This window comes from Equus asinus, chromosome 28 (assembly GCF_041296235.1).
Source record: "Equus asinus isolate D_3611 breed Donkey chromosome 28, EquAss-T2T_v2, whole genome shotgun sequence".
NCBI lineage: Eukaryota > Metazoa > Chordata > Mammalia > Perissodactyla > Equidae > Equus > Equus asinus.
Genome location: NC_091817.1, coordinates 34,288,224 through 34,312,483, shown reverse-complemented (window position 1 = coordinate 34,312,483; position 24,260 = coordinate 34,288,224). Strand labels below are relative to the sequence as shown.

At 39.2% G+C, this 24,260-nt stretch overlaps 1 protein-coding gene across 2 annotated transcripts in view; it reads right to left on the bottom strand.

Annotated features, from left to right (window-relative positions):
- CYB5B (cytochrome b5 type B) overlaps positions 1-14,057 on the bottom strand; it is a 33,139-nt gene extending 19,082 nt beyond the window's left edge. Inside the window, exon 1 of one of the 2 annotated variants that reach the window (XM_014827696.3) lies at positions 13,172-14,057. In XM_014827696.3, coding sequence (XP_014683182.1) covers positions 13,172-13,333 — 162 coding nt within the window. In that variant the 5' untranslated portion in view covers positions 13,334-14,057. The remainder of the gene's footprint in view (positions 1-13,171) is intronic. The other variant, XM_014827697.3, reaches the window with a different exon arrangement.
- Positions 14,058-24,260: the final 10,203 nt, after the last annotated feature.

Here is a 24,260-nt window from a genome sequence, read left to right as displayed (position 1 = left end):
TGGAATCCAAATACTCTGTATTTTTACATTTAATTTATGTGCTAGTATTTTAATAACTTCCTTTATAAAATAAGAAATTTCATTACTGAAAATTTAGAAACTATGTATGAACAAAACAAATCTCCCTATATTGTTCATTTTGAGCCTACAAAATGATATAAAGAGCAAATGTGTCAAAACTTTACTCGAATAAGCTCTTTTTCAAAGGGAATACTAAGGGCCAGGACAGACTTAGCAAACCGCCTATAACTCGTAATACTGTCCAGGGAAAATGGTGACCCTGAGACACTGCTGGATTCTCAAGCGCCTTCAAGATGATCACAGATAGGTTAAATAATGGGATATTCTTGATCTGGAGTCCAGAATACATCAAATCCACCGAAAAATCAATGGTTCTGTACTGTATATGGCCACTCAGTTGAACTCGAAGACACAGTTATTCTAAATAAGAAAGTTTTACATATTGTTATAAGAAGGGAGAGAGAGCACTTGCTGGCAGGTACATAGATAAAGGCTGCCCAGAAATAATTCTGTCTGGATCAAATGTCCCAGGAAAGTGCCAATTTCTGTAGCAAGAGGTAAACGTTAATTTGCATGTTGAGTACTGTAGTCCAGAACAAATGACTCTTGACTCTACCAATTAAACTATCCTGTTTTCTCTTTAAAAGACAAATCAGTTGTATGGAAGTAAAACTGGGGAAGTCAGAGTAAGATCTGTGGATTCTATCAATGTCAATATCCTGGTTGTAATATGGCACTACAGTTTTGTAAAATATTACTTTTGGAGGAAAAGGGGGAAAGTTACAAGAGTTCTATTATTTTTTACAACTGCATATAATCTATCATTATCTCAACAAAAATTTAAATTAAAAAAATCCAATCAGGGGCCAGCCCCACGGCCAAGTGGTTAAAGTTCCGCACGCTCCACTTCGGTGGCCCAGGATTCACAGGTTCAGATCCCAGGTGAGGACCTGCTCATCAGCCATGCTAGGGGGCATCCCACACACAAAGTAGAGGAAGACTGGCACAGATGGTGGTAGCTCAGAGCAAATCTTCCTCATAAAAAAAAAATCAAATCAAATTTCCTAAGTTCACACCCGAGAGAAACGTGCACAAATATATGAACTTATATATACATACCCACATTCAAATGAGTATAGTAGCATTATTTATTACAACCCTGAACTTTAAACAACCCAACGTCCATAAGTAGAATATGAATAAACTGAGGTATAATCATACAATGGAATCGTAATCAGCCATGAAAAACAATGAACCACTGCAACATACACAACACAAAAGAATATAACATACGTATTGAACAAAAGACACCAGACATTAAACAATATATACTGTGACATTTTTATTTGTAAAAAGTTCAAAAACAGGCAAAACAAACCTATAGTGTTAAAGTCAACAGAGTGGGTCCCACTGGTGATGAAGAAGAAAGCAGTGATTTGGGAGGGGGTTCAAGGAGAGGTTCCAGGGTACTATAAGGTTTCACACGGTAGTTATCCAAATGTGTTCACTTACTAGATTGACACCATAAAGCTAAATCTCAGGAGTACACAATCAGTGGGAAAATCAGTTCCAAAATATCACACACACAACTACCCTCAAGTATACAGTCAAATGATCTTCAAGAAGGGTGCCAGGAGCAGTCAATAGGGAAAGGACAATCTCTTCAACAAATGGTGCCGGGAAAACTGAGTATCTGCATGCAAAATAGTGAAGATGGACCCTTATCTTACACCTTAAACAAAAATCAATGCAAAATGCATTAAAGATCTAAAGGTAAAACCCAAAACTATAAAACTCCTAGAAGAAAATAACAGGATAAAAGCTTTATGACATTGGGTTTGATAATGCTTTCTTGGATATGACACCAAAAGCACAAGCAACAAAAGCCAACTTGACAAATGAGACTACATCAAACTTAAAAACTTTTATGCATCAAAGGACACAATCAAGAGAGTGACAAGACAACCTATGGAAAAAGAGAAAAGATATGTAAATCATAAAGGGTTAATTAGGTAGAATATGTAAAGAACTCCTAAAATTCAACAACCATCAAATATCCTGATTAAAAAATGGGCAAAGGGGGCTGGCCCAGTGGTGCAGCGGTTAAGTTCGCATGTTCCTTTTCTTGGTGGCCCGGGGTTTGCCGGTTCGGATCCTGGGTGCCGACATGACACCGCTTGGTACACCATGCTGTGGTAGGGGTCCCACATATAAAGTAGAGGAAGATGGGCATGGATGTTAGCTCAGGGCCAGTCTTCCTCAGCAAAAAGAAGAGGACTGGCAGTAGTTAGCTCAGGGCTAATCTTCCTCAAAAAAAAAAAGGGGAAAGGACGTAAATAGACATTTCTCTGAAAATGATACACAAGTGGTCAAAAAGCATATGAAAGGCTGCTCAACATCAGTAGTCACTGGGGAAATGCAAATCAAAACCACAATGAAATGTGATCTCGTACGTATCAAGCTATCTATTATCGGGGGGAAAAAGTGTTGACGAGGATGAGGATATATTGGAACCCTTGTGCACTCTTGGTGGGAATGTAAAACAGTGCAACTACCAGTACCATCCATCTCCAGAACTCTTTTCACCTTGCAAATCTGAAACCCTATGCCCATTAAAAACCTTTGTTTTTTGCTGAGGAAGATTAGCCCTGAGCTAACTATTGCCAATCATCCTCTCTTTTTGCTTGAGGAAGATTACCCCAGAGCTAATCTTCTTCCACTTTATATATGGGTCACTGCCATAGCATGGCTGACAAGCAGTGTAGGTCCACGCCCGGGATCCAAACCCACAAACTCAGGTTGCCAAAATGGAGCATGTGGAACTTTAACCACTATCTTATGGGGCTCACCCCTAAAAACTGTTTTTTTGATTTAAAGTCTCTCTCGTATGCTATTAGTATGGCCACTGCTGGTCTCTTTTGGTTGCTACTTGCATGAAACAGATTTTTCCATCCTTTCACTGTCAGCCTATTAGCGTCTTTGGATCTAAAGCGAGTCTCCTGTAGACAGCATAGAGTTAGATCATGTCTTTTTATCCATTCTGCCAAGCTCTGTCTTTTGATTGCAGAGTTTAATCTATTTACATTTAAAGTAATTACTGATAAGGAGGGACTTAAAATTAAAAACTATAAAACTAAAAAAACCATAAAAATTAAAAACTTTTGTACATCAAAGGACAAAAAGTGAAAAAACAACCTACACAATGGGAGAAAATATTTGCAAATCATACATCAAATAAAGGACTAATATCCAGAATATATAAAGAAATCCAACTTAACAACAAAAAGACAAACTTTGTCAATTTAAAAAGGGGCAAAGTGTGGCCGGCGGCCCTGTGGGTGAGTGGTTAAGTTCACGCGCTCCGCTTTGGCGGCCCAGGGTTTTGCCGGTTTGAATCCTGGGCGCAGACATGGCACTGATCATCAAGCCATGCTGAGGCAGCATCCCACATAGCACAACTGGAAGGACCCACAACTAAAAATACATAACTATGTACTAGGGTGCTTTGGGGAGAAAAAATAAAATAAAATAAAACGTTTAAAAAAAAATGGGCAAAGAGCTTGAACAGACATTTCTCCAAAGAAGATACACAGAGGACCAATAAGCACAGGAAAAGATGCTCAACATCATTAGTCATTAGGGAAACGCAAATCTAACCACAATGAGATACCACTTTACACCTGCTAGGATGACTATAATGAAAAAAAAAAAGAAAAAGAAGTGTTGGAGACAACTTGAAGAAACTGGAACCCTCATTCATTGCTGGTGGGAATGCAAAAGATTGCAGTTGCTATGGAAAAGTCTGGAGGTTCTTCAAAAAGGTTCTTCACAGAACTACCATATGACCCAGCAACTCCACTCCTACATATACCCAAATGAACTAAAACAACGACTCAGATACTTGTATGCCAGTGTTCACTGCAGCACTGTTCACAATAGCCGAAAGGTAGACACAACCCAAATGACCACTGATGAATGGACAAACAAAATGTGGTGTATACATATAATGGAATATTATTCAACCCTTAAAAGGAATGAAATTCCGATACATGCTACACCGTGGATGAACTGTGAAGACATGATACTAAGTGAAATGAGCCAGATACAAAAGGACAAATATTATGATTCTATTTCTATGTGGTACGTAGAATAGTCAAACTCATAGACAGAAAGCAGAACAGTGATTACCAGGGGCTGGGAGGAGGGGGCAAGGGGCAGTTGTAGTTTAAGGGGTACGGAGTTCCAGTTTGGGATAATGAAAAAGTTATGGAGATGGATGGTGGTAATGGTCACAAAACAACGTGTATGTACTGAATGCCACTGAACTGTATACTTAAAAATGTTAAAATATTAAATTTTATGTATATTTTACCACAATAAAAAAATAAAATAAAAGGGGCTGACCCCGTGGCCGAGTGGTTAAGTTCGCGCACTCCGCTGCAGGCGGCCCAGTGTTTCGTTGGTTTGAATCCTGGGAGCCGACATGGCACTGCTCATCAAACCACGCTGAGGCAGCGTCCCACATACCACAACTAGATGGACCCACAACTAAGAATACACAACTATGTACCGGAGGGGCTTTGGGGAGAAAAAGGAAAAAATAAAATCTTAAAAAAATAAAATAAAAATCCAAAACATTACACTAAGTGAAAGAAGCCAGACACAAAAGGACAAATATCGTATGACTCCACTTACACGATGTACCTAGAATAGGCAAATTCATAGAGACACATAGTAGGTGAGAGGTTACCAGAGGCTTGGGAAGAGCGATGACGAGGGAGTTACTGCCTAGTGATTACAGAGCTTCTGTGTGGGGTGATGGAAAAGTTTTACAAACAGCAGTACTGCTTGCACAACATTGTAAATGCAATTAATGTCACTGAATTCTACAGTTAAAAATGGTTAAAATGGCAGATTTTATGTTATATATATTTTACCACCATAAAAAAAGAATAAAGCTAGGTTTACATAACTATAAGCAATAGAAGCCAAAAAATATACTTTTATTTGAATCACAGCAAAACACAACAAGTAAGATCAAAGCAGTTTGGGGGTTACCCTTATTAATCTAGATTGGTTGCCTACACTATTCAAATCAAATTTCTCCCTATTTTTATTAAGTAAACCTAACACAAGGCAGTGCTTATTTTCCATTTTTTCTAGGACCTGCTTTGCTTTTACATCTCATATGAATTTGCAAAAAAGATTCTTTTAAGCCTTTCTGTTTTAAGACTAATGGACCTTGTCTCAGTTTATATTATGTAAGCAATTACACAATATTACAAGTAAAATGTTTCAAATAAACTATACTGCAATCAAGATCATAAACTTTCAAAAGAAATGAAACCATGACTATGTTTGATTCATTTCTACCTCAGTCCAGCAATAATCAAGTGAAAGGCTTTACAGATACAAAGGGAATTTTGTAATGTCCTCTTGTGAAAGATTTTAGTCAGTTCAACTATCCAAAGAACAGGTGGTAGGCAGCAGGGGAAGCCTTCTGGCTTTTCCTTAAGGTCATCTACTTTACTAAGTATCATTGAAAAGAGGACAGGAAATTCATGTTTCAATATAGAAAAGAAAGAGGACAAATTACTAACAGAAAATAATACTTCCAGATTACTAATTCTCTGGAAAGGATAGGGGACAGATGGGCAGAAAGGAGGAGGACGTGAAGAACAACAAACAGTTACAGAATAAAAATCTTGTTGGGAAAAAATTACACAAATTCTCTGTGAGTGGAAATTCCATACTGATGTAATACAACTAACAAGAGGATATGCTAAAGACCACCTGACTTGGAAAATGAAATCTAGAAACATTAAGTACGATTGCGGAAGCTGCAAAATTAGGCCGGGTGATGAAAAGAGAGACCTCTAGCCAAAGAGATTAGCAGAATACCTCATCAAAACAAGATATGGAGGGTAAAATTTCAGAAAGGATAAAAACCACTTCCTAAGAAACAGTCTGACAGGGCAGAGAAAGATAAGAGACATGAGTGGAGAACAGGAGGAAATGGTGCGTTTGCATTCGGATTAGAAAGAGCCCAGTGAGGCAGGGGTGTCACCTAGGAGAGGAATTTGATGGCTGCCAGAGAGGGTAACGTTGGCAGTCACTATTTCCCAGGGTCTGAATTTCAGGTCTGCAGATCCAAACATAACTTATCCCCACAAGATCAGACAGACACCCTTACCCCCACCAGATTAGGTCCCACTGCTATAGATTCTCACAACTCCTTCGGCACCCTCATGGTATAAATCATAACTGCAATTATTGATCTTATGTTTTTCTTCCCATGCTAGACTCTAAGCTCCATAAGAACAGGGACCATGGTTGTCTCATCCAGAACACAGCATGACACCTGCAACATAGTGACGTATAGGGAGCACTCACACTGCCCTCCTTCCCTCCCACCTGCCTTCTCTCTCTCTCTAGCATGTATGTCAGCATCCATGCCCACATGCAAAATGAATAAATGCAAGTTGATTTGTTGATCAGGGCATCTTAACCTGGACAGTGATGGAGGTTAAATTTTGCCTCATCTTATTTCTAGCCTTCTCTAGGACTAACCACTTGGGACTGCTCAAGGAAAGAAAACATTCCTTCTACAGATGTGTTAATTCTACAAGCTAAATAATGATCAAATTGCACTTTCTTTTGACTAGCCTTGGAGAAATCCAGTAAGAATTGTTATTAGTCAAACTCTGAAGCTTTCGGGGGTACCCTAGGGGTTCACTAAATAAAGCCTGCATTCCCAGTCTTCCTTAAGGCAGGACCACTCTACTTTGCACAACAATTACTTGGGCACAGATCTTATCCTTCCTGCAAATCCAAGGCATCGAATTCAACTTTTAAATCTTCAGAGCACCTGCCACTCAGTAAACACTCAAAAGATGCTGCAGGAAACAATGTCATTCCATTTTCTACCATTAATAAACATAACCACTAACACTTATTGAGCTCTTAATGCCAGGTTCCATGGTAAGTCTTTATGTGCATTATCTAAATTGTCACAACAACCCTGTGGAGTAGGTACTATTATCTCCATTCCACAGATGGGAAAAGGCTTTTACAGAGCTTATTTGCCCAAGATTACACAATTATTAAGTGGTAAAGTAAGAAACTGAACCAGAGACTTGAACCCCAAAGTCAGCACCTAGCCATTAGAATTATATTTCATATATACGTCACCAAAATTCTCTTCAAAAGACACTGTTAAGAAAATGAAAAGACAAAATACAGACTGGGAGAAAATATTCGCAATACATTTGTCTGAAAGGACCTGCATCCAGAATATATAAAGAATGCTTTCAAGTCAATAACAAGAAAACAACCGGATTAAAAATGGGCAAGATTAAACAGACATCTTACAAAAAGACACACAAATGGCCAACTAGCCCATGAAGATACTCAACATCATTAGTCATCAGGGAAATACAAGTTAAAACCATAATTATATACCAGTACATACTCATCAGAATGGCTGAAAGTAAAATGACTGACAAACACCATGTGTCAATGAGGATGTGAAGAAACTGGAAAATTCATGCATTGCTAATGGGAGTGTAAAATGATGTAGACAGCTTGGGGAAAAGTCTGACAGTTGCTTAAAAAGTTAAAGAAACACACGACTCAGCAATCTCACTCCTAGGTATTTGTCCAAGAGGAATGAAACATACGTCCACACAAAGATCTGTACGTGAAAGTTTGAAGCAGCTTTATTCATAATAGCCAAAAAATGGAAACAACTCAAATCTTAATCAACAGGGGAATAGATCCATTTTAGTACAGTCATTAAATCAAATAAAAAGCACTAAGTAGGAATAAATTGCTGATACAGAGAAAAAAAACACAGATGAATCTCACAGATATGTTAAGCGAAAGATGCTAGACACAAGAGTACATACTGTCCTATGGTGTTAGAAACCAAATCAACGGTTGCATGAGGACGGAGGTGGTAGAAATGTTCTATATGTTGATTGTGATGGTGCTTACACAGGTGAGACATTTGTCAAAACTCACTGAACTCTACATATAAAATCTTTACATTTTATTATAGGTACATTAGATCTCAACAGAGTTGACTTAAGGGGAAAAAAAACCCTAGATAGCAAACTAATTACTAACAATCCAAATGTTTATCAATAGGAGACTGCTTAAATAGACTATGATCGATACAACAAATTCCATGAAGAAGGAAGTGTTCCGGGCATGGATATGGAAAGACTCCTGAGATATAGAGTTCAGTGAAAAAAGCAAGGCACGGATCAAGAGTGGAAGGGACTACATTCACTTTTGCTTGTATATGCAAAACAAAACTCTGGAAGGATACCCAAACAAGAGCAGTTAACTTTGGGAGGCAGGAGCACTGGGCAGATGGGAAGAAAGCTTTTGCCGGTATACCCATACGACCTATTCAAAAAATGAAAAAACTACCTGGGTTCCAGGAAAAAAGGCACCTGTTCTAACTTTCCAACAACACATTCCTAGTGCTTCCAAATTATATCTAAAATGTGAAAGAAAGTGGCTGTAAGACAGATCTAATTCTATACTCTGCAGCCATGAAAAAAACTGAGGCAAATCCTAATGTAATGGGCATAGACTACAGGATCAGATTGCCTGAATTCAAACCCCACCTTATACCACCATTTAGCTTTATGACTCTGTGAAAGGCACTTCTATGCTCATCAGTTTTCTCTCTCTAAAATGGGTTGTTGAGAAGGTGGGTTGAAAGAGAAATTACATGTAAAGCACTTAGAATAATAAACATCCAATAAATACTATTATTTCCATTAAACCAAATCAATTAATAGATACTATAATTCAATGAAGGAATATTATGATTCTCTTCCTGTGCATATTTGTATATATTGGTATATATATGGAAGATGTAGAAGGATTCAAAGAGATTCTTGGGATTGAAAGAGTTTTACTTTCTTCCCTTCTGATTGCTTTTCCCTCCGACCTATTCTTGACTCCTCAGCAAAATAATCTACTTGAAAAATAAACTGCTTCGATGTCAGCCCCATCTTAAAAGACTTCTGTAGTTTTCCATTACACTTAGGATCAAATCCGTACTACCTACCCAGCCTTGCCTGTCCTGGCTCCTGCTAAGCCCTCTGGCCATTCTTGTCGTTCCTTCAGTCCACTACAGCCTTCAGTCCCACTAATGTGCAAAATTCTTGCTTGACTCTGAAAATGCTGTTTGAATGCTCTTTTCTCTAGTCTTTCCAAAGCTAGTTTCTTCTCATCAGCTCAATTAAAAGTCATCTTCTTGGGGCTGGCCCAGTGGCATATTGGTTAAGTTTGTGTGCTCCACTTTGGTGGCCTGGGGTTCGTGGGTTCAGATCCCAGGTGCAGACCTACACACCGCTCATCAAGCCATGCTGAGGCGGCGTCCCACATAGCACAACCAGAAGGTCCTACAACTAGAATATACAACTGTGTACAGGGGGGCCTTTGGGAAGAAGGAGGCAAAAAAAAGAAGATGAATGGCAACAGATGTTAGCTCAGGTGCCAATCTTTAAGGAAAAAATTCTATTATCTATGAAAAAAAAATAGAGGCACAGATGTAAGCTCAGGGACAATCTTCCTCACCAAAAAGAAAAAAGTCCTCTTCTCACAGAAGCTCTCCCAGATCATTCCTACTAAAGTAGATCTGCCCGGCCCCCATTTTCCTTTCTCAACTCCTTGTTTGTTTCCTTCATAGAAAGCACCACCATTTAACATTTGTCAGTTTTTGTCTTGTTTTGTCTCTCCTAGAAGGGTAGCTTCAAAAGGGCAGGACTATGTTTATTTTTATACACCACCAGGGCCTAGCACCACAGCACCTGACACAGTCAGCACTTAAATGCTTGTTGAATGACTAAAATGCCATCCCCTCTGTGAGGCAGGTCCTAAAGTAATATTTCCACTTAAGCCAACAGTCACTAAAAAAATACACAGAATGTTTTAAAATATCACAATGTGTTATTTTAAGTCACTCTTTTCAGAAATGGTTATTTATACATGAGACAATGGGCTTCCAAACTTTTGTCATTTATGATACACAGTAAGAAAGCAAGAATATTAATGGAAACAAAGGTTCAGAAAAATCATACTTACCTTTGCTAAGGGAGATGCACTTTGACATTTTCTAGTCAATGGCATAAGATATTGTAAACATTTTTATGTGATTTTTCTAAACTACTAAATAGTGGAAAGACAATGATATGTACTATTGCAAGGTTTTGGGTTTTCATGCATGACTTCAATAAATTAAACCAATACCACTGATGCAAAAATGTAAAATTAATCTGGTAGGGGAAAGATAATTCAATTATATTGTCAATTCTAAATTATCACATTCAAACTCCAGAATAACACTCTAATCATATTCATTAATAAAAAAAAAAAAGCAACCTACAGATGCAGGATAGTCAAATTAGGAAGCCCTTTCTACGGAGGAGCCCCAAAGTGATTTCAGGCTGGAAAGAGAACAATGAAAACTGATGTAAGTCTCCTCCATCTCACCTGACAGCAACCCTATTCTTCCACACCTGCAGGCCCAAAATCTTGGTGTCCGCCTGACTTTTTCTCTCGCTTCTCAAATCCACTGCATTATTAAATCCTGTGGGCTCTACCATCACAACACATTCAAAATCTGACCCTTCTCACTGTCCCCACTCCCACCATCCTGGTCCAAGCCACCACCTCTTGCCTGAATTACTACAGCAGGCCCCTAACTGGGCTCGCGGATTCCGCCCTTGCCCTCCTTCAGTCACTTTTCAAAAGTGTGGTCAGAGTGATTCTATTAAACCATTAAGTCACGTCACGTCACCCTTCTACTCCAGTGTGATTTTCCCTCTCAGAACAAAAGTCAAAATCCTTCCTAAAACCTTCAAAGCTGTACTTCACCTGCCCTCCCCTGTCATGCTGACCTCATCTACTACTATCCAGCCACTATGGCCTCCCTCGCTGTTCCTCAAACACACCAGACACGCTCCCACCTCAAGGCCTTTGAACTTGTTCCCCCTGCCAGGAATGCCCTTCCTTAGCTCCCTTCTGGCCTCTACTCTAGTCATCTTCTTAATAAAGCCATCGCTGGCCATCATATCTAAAATTTCAACCCCTGATCCTCATACCCTCACCCTATACACATCCACAGTTGTCTTTTCTGCTTTATTTTTCTTCTTAGCACTTACCACTACTTAACATAACATACTTTTTATTTACTCTGCTTACTGTCTGTTTCACATAGATTGTAATCTCCATGAGGACAGAAATGTTTAACTGTCCACTGCTGTATCCTCAGCACCTAGAACAGTATCTGGCACATAGTAGACACTTGATAAATATTTGAATGAGTAAGTGAATGAATAGGCTTGGAATGAACAGGAAAACAGAGATCGAGACTATGTGCAAAACAGGTAAGTAAGAACCGCTAAGTGCAGGTAAAGATCTGCAGCTCAAGCTTCAAGGGCATCCTCGACACACCTGTGATACACTCTGGCTCCATGAGCATGTGGTGAACCAGGTTAGCAACCACTACTCAAGACTGAATTAATGTCCACTGCAAGCACTGAGTGTTCCTTCTAAGTTCACTACCTACTCTGAATCAATCAGGAAGAAACCAGGGGGAAATGAAGCCACAAACGAAAAATATTATCTCCTACCCATTATGAACTATGCTTTAACATGCTACAACCCAAAATGTAAACTTATTATGAGGCATACACCAAAGAACACAGCTAAGGCTAGAATTCTGAACTAATGCTATGTAGACAAGAGAACTAAACCAGACTCCGCCGCTAGCCAACTCTATGACCAAAATCTGTCTGAACCTGTTTCTTGCACACCTGTTAAAATAAGGATCACTACTATCCAAGTCACTCTCAATGAGTTATTTTGAGGATGAAATACTGGAAAAGCACTTTTAAAAGCATAAAATGCTATACAAATTCTAAGATGCTAACTTATTGGCCACTAGGAAGATTTATTACAAACAATGTCCCTTTTTTGGAAATTTTACATTTTAAAAGATTTTATAGATTTATCAATCAGGACATAGAGAGTTCTCCCCTAGGCCCCAAATAAATAGAAAAAATATTTTACTAGTGTTTTTGCTTCAGAAAAAGAAGTAATAAAAGTGAACTTTTTTCTCAGTTACAATAAGGTTATGTTACACAAGCATTTTCAAGGAATTAACCATAAGTTTATTAATCTATTACTTAAAATGATACACATCAAAAAATACATGTAACATATATATGTACTATACATAAATATCTCAAAGCCTCAGGGATTGGCGGTGGTGGGAATGACTGTGAAGGAGGAAGAGGGAACTTTTTAGGGGTGGAAATGCCCTTTCCTAATTGGGGTTGTGATTACATGGGTGAATACACTTGTCAAAACTCATCAAACTGTACATTTTAAATGGGCACAACTTACTGTATGTAAATTACACCTCAATAAAGTGACTTTAAACAAATTAAACGTCTCATCTTGCCTCCTTAAGTAAAAACAAAAACCACTCAGTTGCACCATGGCCTCAAGGAGAACGTGGTAATGAGATCTAATGCAACATGCTTGAAGATTTGAGAGGATGCCAGAATCGAGTCAATGGCCCGAAAAAGGTCAACTCGTGACCTTCTGGCCTCAAGGTCAACTCAAATTGGAAAAAACAAAGGCAGCATAATTGGGGGGCAGGAGGAGGAATCTCAGCCTCTCATAAAAAACCGAAAATAGTATTACTTTAGAAGGCATAGTGGAAAGAGCACAGGTGTAGAGGCCTTCAGACCCAGGTTCGAATGGCTCTAGGCTGTTAAATGTGTGACCTTAAGAGTCCTCGGTCTCTCAGAGGCTCAGTTTCTCTTTCTGTAAAATGGAGATAACGATGGGTTCGAGTTCAGAGTTTAGCCTAGCACACAGTAAATGCTCAACACGTGATAAATAATACACAAAACCGCTCAATTCTGGTGCTGGCTGGAAATGCATGCATATACAAGCCACCCTCCCCCGCGTCCCCATGCATAGGACCCCCTCGGAGGGTCGTGGTCCATTTCGCACACCTCATCGCCCTCAGCCACGCCCCATTTCCCTCCTGCACAAACCCCTAGCAGCCTTTCCGGGCGACCACTCCCCACCCCTGCAGCTCCCAGGGGCCACCCACCTCGTTAAGAAAGCGAGTGACATCGTAGACTCGCCCGTGGATCACCAGCCATATCTCCTTCGAGGAGTTGCGCTTGGCCACCTCCTCCAATCGATAATAGGTCACGGAGGTCTCGACCCCTTGCCCTTTCCCATCGCTGCCGCTTGCGTCCACAGCCGCCATTGGGCCTAAGACACCTCTTCTCCACCGGTATCCGAGTTTCCTCCGCTAACTTCCTTGAGGTAGACCTTGCACTCAGCCCTCCCGGCTTCCGTATCCAGGGCGCGTAAGGCCGTCGGCAGGTTCCTGGCAACAGCCAATCATGCGTCCGAATAGTTCCTGGTTCATTTTCTTTCCTCTAATCAGACGAGGGATTCCGTTTTAAACCCCGCCCACTTCTCGCCCGATCCTCGGGGCGTAGGCCTGGTTCGAGTTCTAACTAACCAATCAGGATTGTCCCTCCCCTCCAGTCTCGCCAATCAGATACCGTGATTTTGGAAAGGCGCCCAGTGGAGACTTGTTGACAGGTGTCACGCCGGAGAAGTTTCCCGTTTGCTGGGGGTCCGCGCCTGCAGAGTTCTGGAAGCTGGGCCGAGTCTCCGTTTTCCCCTCCGCCTTGGATCCCTCCTGAGTCACGCGAAGCTCTTGTTCCCTCCCCTCTTGCTCAGCCTGTATTTCGGCCCCCGGTTTACGTCCTTGCTTTTGCAGCCTCCAGGCTGTGACCTGGCGAATGGCGTCCATCTAAGGCTCAGTTTCCTCACCAGTAAGATGGGCATGATAAACTCTACCTTACAGAGAAGTTTGGCTCTTTAAATAAGAAAGTGGATCTGCAGAGCGCTTGACACATAGTAATCAATACATAAATGACAGCGCATGTTAGGAAAGGCAGAGCCACTGGCTTAAGGCCTTGGGACAGAGATTGCAGGTAGGATATGGAGCCTTCCAAGTTTCCGTCACTAGTAAGAATCTGATTTTGTTGCATGTCAATTATATCTTAATAAAGCTTGGGGGAGAGAATCTGATTTTTTCTTTTTTTTTTGAGGAAGATTAGCCTGAGCTAACTTCTGCTGCCAATCCTCCTCTTTTTGCTGAGGAAGATTGGCCCTGAGCTAACATCCATGCCCATCTTCCTCTATTTCATATGTGGGACGCCTGCCACAGCATGGCTTGATAAGCTGCGTATAGGTCCACACCTGGGATCTGAACTGGTGAACCCCAGGCCTCCAAGCAGAATGTGTGAACTTCACTGCTGCCCCACCAGGCTGGCCCCAGGAATCTGATTTTTAAAGCAATTCTTTGGTGATCAGGATATATCTACACTATCGTTTGTATATGTTGTAAAATAGAATTTCCTTCAACTGTCCCCGACTAGAGGTTCCAGCATCTTCGAATTCCAAGTTTGGATAATGTGCAGCATTGTGAACTACCCATTTTTAACTGCCATCACAAATGACAGATTGGTCATGGTATAATGTCATTTTCATCGTGTCACTCCCCGAGACTGTCCATAATCCATACCCAACTTCTTTCGCTAATATTTTCCACCATTCCCTTTTATAAGCCTTGTGCACCAGCCCTGACTCCTACCCCTGCTGGTCACAAACCCACATCTGTGGTCATCCCGGGTCCACCCACTTAAGATATCCTCTTCCTTCCAATGCCTACTCACCTTTCAAGCTCCTCCTCAGGTCCTTCCTTTTTCACAAACTCACCTACCATTCTGAGCCCCAGTGATTCCATCTCCTTATAGTACCTAAGCATATTACTATTTCAGGAAACCCCCTGTATCTGTAAATGTTAGCTTTCTCTATCTTACCTCCCTAATTAGACTGGAGCTATGAGAGCAATCCCATATGATTCCTAGGATATTCCACAAACTCTAAATATTTGCATTCATTTCAGAGATATTTACTGTGCCACAGGTACTGTGATAGGCTCTGGGAATAGAAAGGTAACACAAGAAAGAAAGAAGTCCTCTGAAACAAAAACATTTACATTTATGTATATTTATTTATGTATTTATTTAAGTGCTAGAAATGCAATTTGTACCAAATGTAATGGGACACAGCTCTCAACACATATTTGTTAAATGAAGAATTCACGATTAACATGATGTGCGTGAGTCACCTGAGGAGCCTATGTTAAAAATGCAGTTTCCCTCCCATCCAGACATGGAGTCTCTTCCTCCCCTTGAATCTTGGCTTGCCTTGTTACTTACTTTGACCAATAGGTTGTAGCAGACGTGAAACTGTGCAAGTTATGAAGTCTGGACCTCAAGAGGCCTTGAAGTTTCCATCTTCACCATTTTAGAACACTACCCCGAGATCATGATGCTGTGTAGGCTGGGATTAAACACCAGCCATTTAAGCGGTCTCAGCTGAGCCTACCCCTTAATCAACTTGTCAGCTGAATGCAAACACATGCGTGAGTCCAGGCTCAATCAGCAGAACCACCCAGTCAACCCACAGAATCCTGAGAAATAATAAAACCTTGTTTTAAGACACTACAAAAAAAAAAAAAGCACATTCCCAGCCCCACCTCCAGAGATTCAGGTCCAGTGGGTCTGGATATAGAACTAGGAATCAACATTTTTAGCAAGCATTTTGGATGACTCTGATGCAGGTGGTCTGTGGACACCCTTGAGAAACACTGAACTCTTTTTTGAAGCATGTTAGATATGTCTTTATCTCTCATACAGTGAATCTGTAAAATTATGCAGCATTTCCTTCTCTACCTCCACCTCTAGGAAACTGAGTCCAATAGTGTTTTTAAAGACCCTAGGAGGATAGCATGAAAGAACCTCTTGGCAAAGGGAGGGGTAGGAGAAATATATATGGAGTACCACAAAAGCAAAAGTGGGCTCTCTGAGACTGGGAAGAGGAAAGTGGTTTGGAATTCCTCCTGTAGCAGGGACCCCACAAGCTTCCTGAAAGGGACCTGGGCAGGTGACGGGACCTCAAAGGGGAGGGGCTACTTGGTGCATGCAGGGAGATGGGACCCTCGATGCCAAGGTTCCCAGCTAGCACACATACTTCAGCCCCGGTGCAGAGGCTGTCAGCTCTGCAACACGTCTTCCAGGAAGTGACCAGTGTGGACTGGAGGTTAGAGAGCTCTTCCTGAATGTTTTGCACTCCCTCTGGGGTGGTGGGGGAGGAGGGGAACACATCCAAAAATGACTAAGACTGAATGTGCCCCCATAACGGCAAGTGGAACTAGGATCAGATTAAGTTGTGTTTTGTGTGTGTGAGAGAGAAAGATTCACCCTGAGCTAACATCCATTGCCAATCTTCCTCTTTTTTTTTTTTTTTTTGCTTGAGGAAGATTAGCCCTGAGCTAACATCTGTGCCAGTCTCCCTCTACTTTGTATGTGGGATGCCTCCACAGCATGGCTGATGAGTGGAGCAGGTCCATGCCCAGGATCCGAACCCACAAACCCGGGCTGGTGAAGCAGAGTGCATGGAACTTTAACCACTCGGCCTTGGCACCAGCCGTAAAGTATTTTTTAATTAATACTTAAATTTCTTTTTAGAATTTCAAATAGGTAAGTTGAAAGAATAATACAATGAACTCCCATATACTTTTCACTTAGATTCACCAATTGTGAATATTTTTCCATATTTGATTTCTCCCATATATTTATTATTATAATTGTTAATAATGTTAAACAATTTCAGAATAAGTTGCAGACATCATGACCCTTTACCTCCAAATAATTCTGTATCTTCTAATAATAAGAACATACTCTTACATAACCCCACTAGGATTTTCAAATTCAGGGAATATAACATTCACACAAAACAACTATCTAACATGCTGTCCATAGTACCTTCCAATTATTGCAATGATATCCTTCGTGGAATTTTGGTCTATCTCTGTGATCAAGGATCCAATCCAGGATCATGTATTGCATTTGTTTACGTTTCCTGGGACTTGTTTAATCGGGTAGATTTCTTCAGCTTTTCTTTTTCTCTCATGAAATTGACATTTTTAAAAAGTATAGCTTCAAACTGAGTTTGAGTCAGAAAAATATTGTGGCCGAAATGTATTGATTGTAAATTCATATTCACAATGTATAGTACATGTTAGCCAGAAAGTCTAGCTTGGGATCCCTGTGCCTGCCACTCACAAACTTGGTCACCTTAGGCAACCTCCTCAATCTCTTTTTTTCAAACTGGACACCCAGATGTTCCAATGCCATTTGATGGAAATACAATTCCCCATTGAATTGTTTTCCTGTCGTCGTTGAAAATTGACCATATAAGTAGGTCTTTTTCTGAACTTTCTATTCTGTTCCAGTGATTTATTTGTCTGTCTTATGCCAATTCCATACTATCTTGATTACTATAGCTTTATAGTAAGACCTGGAGTCAGGTAGTGTAAATCCTTCAGCTTTGCTCTTATTTTTCAAAACTGTCTCACTATTCTAGATCCTTTATATTTCCACATAAATTTTAAAATCAGCTTGTTGAACTGAGTGGTCAAGGTTAACATCCCCAGCGATAAATCATGTTGATAGTGTGTACCCCTTGGTATGTGATGAGAGTACTTTACCACTGTGGCATTCTTTCTCAAAACTCATAATCCCAGTCTAAGAGAAAACATTGGTCAAACCCAAACTGAGAGTCATTCTACAAAATACCTGACCACTATTCCTCAAAAATGTTAAGATCATAAAAACAAAATAAACAAAAAACAAGGAAACACCGAGAAACTGTCACAGACCCAAGTAGACTAAGGAGACATGACAACTAAATGCAATGTGGTATCCTGGATTGGACCCTAGAACCGAAAGAGGACAGCAGGGAAAAACCAGTGAAATCTCAATAAAATAACAGCAATGTACAGGGTTGATTTCTTAGTTTTGACACATGTACCATAGTAATGGAAGACGTTACCATTATGGGAAACTGGGTGAGGGGTATAGAGAATCTTTCTGTAGTATTTTTACAACTTTTCTGTAAATCTAAAATTATCCCAAAATCAAAAGGTTATTTTTTTAAGTCAGCCTGTTAATTTCTGTAAAAGAGCTTATCGATGAATTTATAGAGAATGAACATCTTAACAACCTTGAGTCTCACAACTCACAAACATGGTATACCACCCCTTTTATTTGAATCTTTTTTTAATTTGTAGTTTTCAGCACAGAGGTCCTCTACATCTTTTGTTAAATTTATTTCTAAATATTTTATGGTTTTTATGCTATTATAAATGGAATTATTTCATTTTCCAATTGTTTACAGCCACAATAGAGAAATAGAATTGATTTTGTACATTGCCTTAGTATCCTATGACCTTGTTAAATTCTCTTATAGTTCTAGTGGTTGTTTTGTAGATTTCTTACAATGATCTAGGTAGCAATCACATCAACTGCTAATAAAGACAGTTTTACTTCCTCTTTTCCAAACTGTGTGCCTTTCTTTTTTTCTTCCCTTATTTCACTGGCTAGGTATTCTAGTACAACATTGAATGAAAATGGTGAAATGAACATCCCTGCCTTGTTCCCAATCTTAGGAGGAAAGCATTCAGTCTTTCACAATTAAATATGATGTTGTCTGTAGATTCTTCAGTAGATGCCCTTTATCAAAGACAAGGCAGAATTCCCCTATATTCCTGGTTTCCTAAGGTCTTCTTTCTTTCTTTTTTTTTTATTTATTTATTTTTGGTAACATTAGTTTATAACATTATATAAATTTCAGGTGAACATCATTATATTTCAATTCCTGTGTAGATTACATCATGTTCACCACCTAAAGACTAATTACAATCCATCACCACATACACATGCCTCATCACCCCATTTGCCCTCCTCCCTCCCCCGTTTCTCTTCTGGTAACCACCAGTCCAATCTCTGTTTCTATGTGATTATTTATTGTTGTTTTTATCTTCTGCTTATGAGTGAGATCATATGGTATTTGACTTTCTTCCTCTAACTTATTTCGCTTAGCATAATTCCCTCAAGGTCCATCCATGTTGTCCCAAATGGGCGGATTTCATCGTTTCTAATAGCTGAGTAATAGTCCAGTCTATATATATATACCACATCTTTATCCATTCGCCCCTTGATGGGCACCTAGGTTGCTTCCAAGTCTTAGCTATTGTGAATGATGCTGCAATGAACATAGGGGTGCATGTATCTTTATGCTTTTGTGTTTTCATATACTTTGGATAAATACCCAGCAGTGGAATAGCTGGATCATATGGTAGTTCTATTCTTAATTCTTTGAGGAATCTCCATACTGTTTTCCATAGAGGCTGCACTAGTTTGCACTCCTACCAGCAGTGTATGCGAGTTCCCTTCTCGCCACATCCTCTCCAATACTTGTTGATTCCTGTCTTGTTAATTAGAGCTATTCTGACAGGAGTGAGGTAATATCTCATTGTAGTTTAATTTGCATTTCCCTGATAGTTAATGATGTCTTTTCATGTGCCTGTTGGCCATCTATATGTCTTCTTTGGAGAACTGTCCAGATCTTTTGCCCATTTTTTAATTGGGTTGTTGGTTTTTTTGCTGTTGAGATATATGAGTTCTTTGTATATTTTGGATATTAACCCCTTATCAGATAGATGGTTTGCAATTATCTTCTCCCAATTATTAGATTGTCTTTTCATTTTGTTGATGGTTTCCTTTGCTGTGTATAGCTTTTTAGTTTGATGTAGTCCAATTTGTTTATTTTTTCTATTGTTTCCCTTGGCCAGTCAGATGTGGTACTTGAAAATATGCTGCTAAGACTGATATTGAAGAGCGTACTGCCTATGTTTTCTTCTAGAAGTTTCATGGTTTCAGGTCTCACATTCAAGTCTTTAATCCATTTTGAGTTAATTTTTGTGTATGGTATAAGATAATGGTCTACTTTCATTCTTTTGCATGTGGCCGTCCAGTTTTCCCAACACCATTATACTGAAGAGACTTTCCTTTCTCCCTTGTGTGTTCTTGGCTCCCTTGTGGAAAATTAGCTGTCTATAGGTTTTCTTTTTTTATCATAAAAGAATATTGAATCCTGCTGAATACTTTTTATGCATCTATTGAGATGATCATACGACTTTTCTCCTTTAATGTGTTAATATGATGAATTACTTTGAGTGGTTTTTGAAAGCTTAACCATCTTTGCATTCCTGGGATAAACCCCAACTTTGTTATGATGTTAGTCTTTTTTATATATTGTTGGATTCAATTTGCTACTTTTTAAAAGGATCTTTGCATCTATATTCATAAGGAATATTGGTCTGTAATTTTCTCTTCTTGAATGTCTTTGATAGCTTTTTTCAAGCTCATTGACAAATATTTGCTGAGTAACTACAGCTAAGTACTGTGTCAACATAAGTATTACACAAACCTCAGCACAGTGCCTGCCACAGAGAGTCCTCCACAAAGGCTGGTTATTTTGGAGTTATTATTTCTAGATGCCATAAATGAAACCCAGCTCTTAAGGAAACTTGGAGGAAGATGGCACTTACCATATAAAACATTTTTAACATTAACATTTTACTTTTGCCACTTTTACATATTAGAAAGTCCTCTCCCCCCTGCTGTCCAGGTTTGTGCTCTGAAATTTATCTCAGATAACAGTAGGATCGTGTGTGAGATGCTGCTCCAGAGGAGTCATTATTTACCCTGCAAGCTGATTTTACTGCTTTTGTATAGAGAATGAAATTGGAACAGGAAACTGTCAAGGAAAACACTATGCATGCTCCTTGAGAATAGAGCAAGGAATACGGATGCTGTCCCATTTTCTACAGACATCAAACACACCTGTGTTCTCGTACTCTTTTTTTTTTTTTTTTTTTTGGTGGTGGTGGTGGAGTTCCCCTTTCCTCTTCCAGGAATGGAATATTACAAGGTGGGCCTCAAGTCTGTTTTGTTCTTCCTAAGGTATTATGTCCCCTGGCAACCTATTCTCTTCTCCTGCCAGACGGAAGACAAACTCTCAAAGTCATCACGGTCCAACACTCTCCTTCTCTTCCCAGGGCCAGATCTGGGCCATCCAGGTAAGGGAGGCTTCAGGAAATAGGTGCAAAGTTAGAGACCATATCCTCCAGGACATGGCCTCAGGGAGGGTTTGGTTGCAAGTATCCTAGAGTTGTTCCAACCCTCAGGTGAGCCAGACCTCCCTGACCCCTTAGGTGGCCTCTTCTGGAGCTTCTCCAAGGACTATCCTGTTGGGTCTTATGCCAGTGGGGCCCAACCTCCACAAGCCCAGCCAGTTTCTAGAAGTGAAAGAAACTATAGCTGTACCAACAGCCACTGACAAGAATGCTTTCTACCCTGCGCTGGTTTTCCTGGCTTCAGAAAACCCACTTTTCTTCCTTCCTGGGTTTGTTAGTTTGTTTTTAACAGGTGATAAATACATTCACATGTTCCAAGAAGAAAATATATGTATGTATAAATATATTTGTGTGTCTAAGTATATACATACATATATAAATATACACATACATTATATATAATAGACAGACATATTTAGACAGACATAAATATGTGTGTATATGTATTCAGTTCCCACCAGGTAACTACTTTCATTTTCTTATTTATCCTTTCCACACACCCTCCCTTTGTATACAGTGTAGTTTATTATACACACTTTATCCATATACCAGGGGAACCCCCAGCTTGATCAAAGATTTAAACATAATAAATGCAAAAATAAAGAGTATGATTCTACCTACTCAAAGTTCAAAAATGGGGAAGACAAATACAACAATAAAATCCCAAGTGACAAATGAAAAAAATAGATAAATTGGACTTCGTCAAAATTAAACATTTTATGCTGCAAACAATACCATTAAGAGTGAAAAGACAACCCACAGAATGGGAGAAAATATTTGCAAATCATATATCTGATAAGGGACTTGTATCCAGAATCTATAAAAAACACTTACAACTCAAAAATAAAGACAGATAACCCAATTTAAAAATGCGCAAAGGATTTGAGTAGACATTTAGCCAAAGAAGATATACAAATGGCCAAGAAGCACATTAAAGCATACTCAATATCATTAGCCATTAGGGAAATGAAACTCAAAATCACAATGAGATTCCACTTCACACCCATTAGCATGGCTATAACCGAAAAGACAGACGATGACAAGTGCTGATGAGTACGCAGAGAAACTGGTGCATGCACACACTGCTAGTGGGAATGTAAAATGGAGCAGCCACTGTGGAAAACAGTTTGGTAATTTCTCACAAAGTTAAACAGAGAGTTATCATATGACCCACCAATTCCACTCGTAGGCACACCAAGATAATTGAAAACGTGTGTCCACATAAAAACCTGTTCACAAATGTTCATAGCAACATTATTCATAATGGCCAAAAAGTGGAAACAACCCAAATGCCCATCTACTGATGACTGGATAAATAAAATGTGGTGTGTCCTTATAATAGAATGTTATATTATTTGGCAGTAAAAATAGCATGCTAAAACACGGAAGTACTTTGGAAACATCATGCTAAATGAAAGAAGACAGTCATAACAGACCACACGCTGTATAATTTCATTTAGGTGAAATTTCCAGAAAATGCACATCTATAGAGACAGAAAATAGATTTAGTGGCTGCATAGAGCTGAGGCGGTTGGGGGAGTGGGGAGTGACTACTAATGGGTGCGAGGTTTCTTTGAAGGAGGTGTGAAAATGTTCTAAAATTAGGTTGTGATAAAGGTTGCAAAACCCAGTGATTATACTAAAAAACATTGAATTGTACACTTTCAATAGGTGAAATATATCGTATATGAGTTATATTTCAATACAGCTGTTGAAAAAAAACAGAAAAAACTTAGATACAGTGCTAGAAATCTAAACTAGTGCTTAGGGGAAGGGCATGAAGAGGGGAAGGGAAAGGGATTAAAAAAACATAAAAAGGCTGTGGTACTTCCCAGATGAGCCAATGAAAGAAGGGATGTGAAAAGATGTTAAAATTTTGAAGTTCTATATAGTGTAAGAGGTTCTTTTTGATAAAGGTATTCTAGTACATAGACTGAATGATGTCACTGTTTTTGCTACAATCTACTGGGCAAAAGGCCACTTTGAAAAATCATAATGTTTCCATAAACTCAAAGTTTCCTTTAGGCTGGTTTTGCCCTCAGAATGCTCCAATTGTCTTTGGTGAAAGGCCTTTATCTAGTCTGTAGAGCGTGAGTAGCAAGGTGCAGAAAGGCCCTTTGCGATTAGATTGACCTCTAATTTATTTTTAAAATCAGCTTTATTAAGATATAATTTATAGGCACAAATGTACCTTTTACTAATCATCATCCACATTTATTTAAGTAGAAACTCTCTCAGGGGTGTGGCTGGAGGAGTGAATAACGGCTATGGATTAAGTGATAAATTAATAGTTAAGATAAGTTAATAAGATAAGGGATAGTTAAGCGGACAATTTGTAAATTTTTTAAGTCCATAATACATTTGCATGGTTCAAAACTAAAAATAATTAAAAGTCTGTTGCCCACCCTTTCTACTCATTTTCCACCCATTTTCCCTCTCCTTCCCTTTACCCACCTCAGATAAACAATAACTTAGTAATTTTTTTGTGTATCCTTCCTGCATTTCTCTACTCAAATGCAAGTATACAAATATTTATGCTTAATTTTACTCCCTTTTATATAAAAAGTAGCAAACAACACATAGTTCTGCATCTTGCTTATTTTTTTAATTAACAACATCTTAGAAACATTTAGGTAGTAACACATAGAGGGTCTCCTCATTTATTTTCACAGTTTCATTGATTTCCACGATTTGGAATTCATAGTTTGATATGAATGTCTCATAATTTACCTAGCCTCCCACTGATGGAGATTTGGGTTGTTTCCAGTCTTTTAGAATTACAAACAATGCTGTCATTAATAACCTTGATCATGGGTCATTATACAAATGTCCAAAAAGAAATGGGACTTCTAGGTCAAGAGCATACGCATTTGTAATGTTAGCAGTTGCACCAGTTTATAATCTCCCTGCCTTCCACGGCAATTGCACCAATTTATATTCTCACTGGAGACACGTGAGTGTCTTTTCCCATAGCCCCACAAATAGTGTGTTATCAAAGTTTTTGAATTATACTAATCTTACATTTTTAAAAAACCGCATCGCACTGTAGTTTTGATTTGTATTTCTC